This window comes from Oncorhynchus gorbuscha, unplaced genomic scaffold, assembly GCF_021184085.1.
Source record: "Oncorhynchus gorbuscha isolate QuinsamMale2020 ecotype Even-year unplaced genomic scaffold, OgorEven_v1.0 Un_scaffold_17176, whole genome shotgun sequence".
NCBI lineage: Eukaryota > Metazoa > Chordata > Actinopteri > Salmoniformes > Salmonidae > Oncorhynchus > Oncorhynchus gorbuscha.
In genome coordinates, this window is record NW_025758814.1 from 1 (window position 1) to 4,943 (window position 4,943).

The following is a 4,943-nucleotide window of genomic DNA, read 5'->3' on the forward strand; positions in this document are numbered from 1 at the left end:
TGACATTGCCGAAGTCGAGGATCGGTAGGATAGTCAGTTTTACGAGGGTATGTTTGGCGGCGTGAGTGAAGGAGGCTTTGTTGCGAAATGGGAAGCCGATTCTTGATTTAATTTTGGGTTGGAGATGTTTAATATGAGTCTGGAAGGAGAGTTTACAGTCTAGCCAGACACCTAGGTATTTGTAGTTGTCCACATATACAGTATTTCACTTAATAAATGTTCTGAAAATATCATATTTTGCTTGGTGTTTTAGTAAAATCCAGCCTCTGGTGGTATGGATAACTTATTGGGTCTCCAGAGAAACCTAGATTCAAATAAAGGTCCCATCTATCAAATTATTACAGGTGGAATTAGGTGTTTTTAGCTGGGGTCAAAATGATGCCCGAAGTTATAAGTAAGAACAAGGTTATTGACAAAGTCCGGAAAAAGTTTAAGAATTGAATAAACCACCTTTGAGCTATGATAATAAATATGCCTCTGCGGTAAAATGACCCCAGTCGGTACTATGAGGGTTAATAATAGTTAATTATTTTTAATTAATCGTTTTACAATAAAATAACTTTTTTTAATAAGCTAAAATAACTATATTAAAACAATAGCAATAATATTGCTAACCAAAAGCCATGCTAAGAAGGTTTTCAAAATACTGCAATAGGTGTTGAGGTTTTGTACAGGGATGTTTTGTAAAAGATATGACAAATGATACAATTTAGAGCATAATAGGGACTGGCATAACAAACACAGTAAGTAAAGAAGGTGAGGGGAGCAATCTGGTGGCATGTTTACATTTGAGGCTGTGCCTGGTGGCTACAGGTACACTTCAATATTTATTCAACAGTCACTCTATGACTAAAGACTCTGCTGGTCACACAATGGTCCAGATCAAAATTATACTATAGCGAATGTTCTGTAATTCATTCGAACAGTTCAATTTAAATCCATGTCCTTTGTGTTATTCACTTTGTGCAGTATCAATGCCTTGGGCCCTTTTAATCAAACCCAGTCACTGGGTTTACGGGATAAGTCAAAGCCACATTTTCTTGAATTGCAGGGATGCATATTTGAATAAATAAAATAAATCTGACTGCAAAGTATTTATAGACTGACAACAACAGAAAACTGTAAGAAAATGTGTTTTTATGTGTGGTTACCAATTCTCATTGAATAGGACCCCATGTTTACTCACTTAGCATAGGCCTTCTCCAGCAGGGCGCTCCAATACTCTGAGCCCTCAGCTGAGTGAACAAACAGCAGTTTCCCCTCTCTTGTGGGCAGCCTATCGTCAATCACAACATCCACCCACTGTCCATACTGCCAAAACTGTAAACAAGGAAATCTGAGCAGAGGTAGAACACAACTTCCCCTTCCTGTTCAGCTTCACCCTTTAAGTACTGTTTCTTCTTTACCACTCTTCACAAATACATCATTAAAGGTTGAACATTTCTCTGAGTGTACAATAACATCTACCCTACACCCCCAATCCTAACTTTTGGAGGTAAAAAGGGGGTTAAAAAAAACCAAATTGATCTTAAATCAGCACTTATGAGCAACCTCATCTATCACTACGAAAAACACATTGCTCACCTGGAAGTGAAAGATGCCAGCATAATTCTCATCAAAGCTCTGGCCAGGGGGTACCACTCGAGCCAAGATGTCTTTGTCCAAGGTAAGAGAGGCAAGGGCTGCCAGCAACCAACAGTCACCTGTATACATACACCAGTGGGAATAAGAATATGTTTACTCTCTATAATAAATAAGTAATAAAACACGTGTATACATTCTTATGAATGTTTTAGATACCGGGAACATTCTAGAGAACTTTGAGATTCTTCTTGATATTCATTTGTTTATTTTGATTTTGATAATAATCCAACTTTATTGAATAACTTAATTTGTTAAACACTTCATATCTTACACTCAAAGTGCTAATAGTAAAAACATTGCATTTGAATACTTTAGTGTGCTACCAAGAAATGGGTATGTCACTTGGTAGAGTATTCAAGTATAAACTACCAAAGTTACCATAGATTGCCATAGATTACCTGTTAATTACCAAAATTCCAGAACATTTAGGTAACTTTGGTAAATTACTGGTAGTTTTGTATCCCTTATTATTATATTAATATATTATGAAATACTAATATTACATGATGCAATATAGTGAAACATAAATGCTGAATAGTTTAAGACTGCAGATATATCAGCTCCGGGTGTCAATTTTGGAGAGCGAAATCAAAGTACTGTAAAATCAAGGCATAGTTAACTGTACAAACATGAACAGTAACAGCCAAAGCAAAGGGAGTGCACAACAGTGAGCAAACATTCTCAGCATGAGTAATTCTTCATGACTATATGAATAGGTGTATACCACCCTATATTGTAATAGAAATTGAGTCAAATCTGTAGCTAGCTGTGAATAAAATCTTGTTTGTTCAGCGTTGCACACTTGAGTCTTCCATGTATGTGTAAATTAGAGGTGGTGTATGTTTACTACAAAGGGCGAACCTGGTGTATCATTTCTTCAAGCAGCAGTATAGTAGGCAAAGTATACTAATGTGTACTGTAGGCCTTTACATGAATGTAACATTTTGTGAACATTACTGGGACACTAAAGGGAAGTGGGAACATACCACATACAACAGGTGTATAGACACTATTTGAAAAGTAAGAGGTTTTGAACAATTGGTGCCACTTCCATTTCACTCCCATTGATGACTCGATGACTACAGTGACACACACCTTTGTCATTGAATACAGATAAACATAGGTGAGTGAGATAAGTGAGATAACTTATCCTTAATAACCATGCTTTGGGATGTACACTACAGTATGTTGTCTGGAAGAAACTAGTGACAACAATATGTGGTTTAATGTATTATTAGAATTTTTGATTTAATCAAAATACATATCTGTAGTAAAGGTGCCGTTTGGATATGTAAAGCCAATACATTTTCAAACAAACAATAAAAGATCATATCATTACACCCTATCCCATGTTATGGCAAACATACAGAGCAATATACATATGGGGGTTAGGTGTCAAACTCACCCAAAGCCCCTTGGCAGATGTCAGTTCTCGTGGCTCCTTCAACAATGAACTGAGGGTTTGAGCACAACTCCTGTTTGGAAAATGCATAGGTTGTTTAACGAACAGAATGAATAGGAGGAATTGGTTCATTTAAAAATTACTAAGCAATCGGTACTTTGCTCCACATGATGCTAAATGGCATGAATTGTTTCCCGACATTAAGACCAAATGTGTTGAATGGAGTGTAATTTGTTTCAAGGGCAGAGCAAAAACAGTGACAGAATATAGGGACGGTTCATGGAATTTGACCAATCCCAATACACAGAATATTAAATAAGCACACAGAAAGTAAGAGAATGGAAAACAATGGGCCCTTCTAAAACAAAGTAAAACAAAAGCCTAAATCAAGTTAATAATCCAAAAGACTCGATACATGTATCTTGATGAAAGTACCAAAGCAAGAATCTCATTGATAAGTGCCTCTGTTACTGCACATCTAACAAATCACTAAAGCAGAAATGGCTAATATCATGTGAGATGTGGTTAGCCTACCACATTCCTTGTGGATATACCTCCTACAGCTATCCTCTTTACACTGAGACAAAGTCTTTACACTGAGACATAGTCCTTACCTTTGGTCTTTTCCACTCCACGCCCGGGTTTTGAAGAGTAGCGACCCAACTCATTGTACCCAAGAGAGTTCCAATCAGCAGGGAAGGATGTGTCACTGAAGAGTTTCCGCTCCAGACACTCTCTCCTCAGGGTCTGGAAGTTTTGCTTGTTAAAAGGGGATGGCCTTGTCGTTGCTACCTTCACCTTCCTCCTAGCTTTCCTCCTGGCCAAGTGGTTAGCTATACTGGACATGGTGCTGTGAACTCAGATGGCTGCAGTGTGTGAAGTGTGACTGTGTGAACTGTGCCGTAGTTGCTTCTGTGTGTATGCTAAAAGGCTTTTGGGACTGGGGAGGTAGATGTGAAGGGGTGGAGTCAATTTACCTGCAGTCTATAAAGACAGAGGTGGAGGTGTGGCATCTTCTGCCTGCCCCATATAGGTACTGGCCTAAGAAGTCTCAGCAATATTGAGGAACATATTCCCAGGGGATAATTGTAGATGGCATATGACAACAGCAAGAGCGGAGTGCTGTGTGTGTGTGTGTGTGTGTGTGTGTGTGTGTGTGTGTGTGTGTGTGTGTGTGTGTGTGTGTGTGTGTGTGTGTGTGTGTGTGTGTGTGTGTGTGTGTGTGTGTGTGTGTGTGTGTGTGTGTGTGTGTGCGCGCGCGCGGACTTGATGGTCCTTCAAAGGGAACCTTTTATGCAAAGTAGACTAGTTACTATAAGCCTAGACCAGTGGTTCCTAAACTTTTTATAGTCCCGTACCCCTTCAAACATTCATCATTGTAAGCCTGCGCACACTATACGATACATTCGTTAAACATAAAAATGAGTGTGAGTTTTGTCACACCCGGCTCGTGGGAAGTGACAAAGTGCTCTTATAGGACCAGGATACAAGTAATAATAATAATCAATAATGTTGCTCTTTATTTAACCATATTACATATAAAACCTTATTTGTTCATTTGCAAATTGTGAATAACTCACATGTTAATGAGAAGGGTGTGCTTTAAAGGATGCACACATAACTCTGCAATGTTGGGTTGTATTGGAGAGTCTCAGTCTTAAATCATTTCTACACACAGTTTGTGCCTGTATTTAGTAGTCATGCTAGTGGGGCTGAGAATCACTCTCACATAGGTACATGGTTGCAAAGGAAATCAGTATCTTAACAGCACGATTTTGCCAAGAAGTAGGGATACTCAGCGCAGCCCAATCCAGGAATCTGGCGTGGCTATTGATTAAATTCAATTTTCACAGGACCGCTTGTTGCAATTTTGATGAGGCTCTCTTGTTCAGATATC

At 38.6% G+C, this 4,943-nt stretch overlaps 1 protein-coding gene across 1 annotated transcript; it reads right to left on the reverse strand.

The window, feature by feature from the left end:
- Positions 1-1,175: 1,175 nt before the first annotated feature.
- LOC124030865 (calpain-2 catalytic subunit-like) lies at positions 1,176-3,746 on the reverse strand. Its single transcript, XM_046342015.1, has 4 exons — positions 3,661-3,746; positions 3,050-3,119; positions 1,585-1,703; positions 1,176-1,320 (listed from the first exon to the last, which is right to left on the reverse strand). The coding sequence occupies exons 1-4, from the start codon at positions 3,712-3,714 to the stop codon at positions 1,183-1,185; spliced, it is 381 nt and encodes a 126-aa protein (XP_046197971.1). The 5' UTR covers positions 3,715-3,746; the 3' UTR covers positions 1,176-1,182.
- Between the last annotated feature and the right edge of the window lie 1,197 nt (positions 3,747-4,943).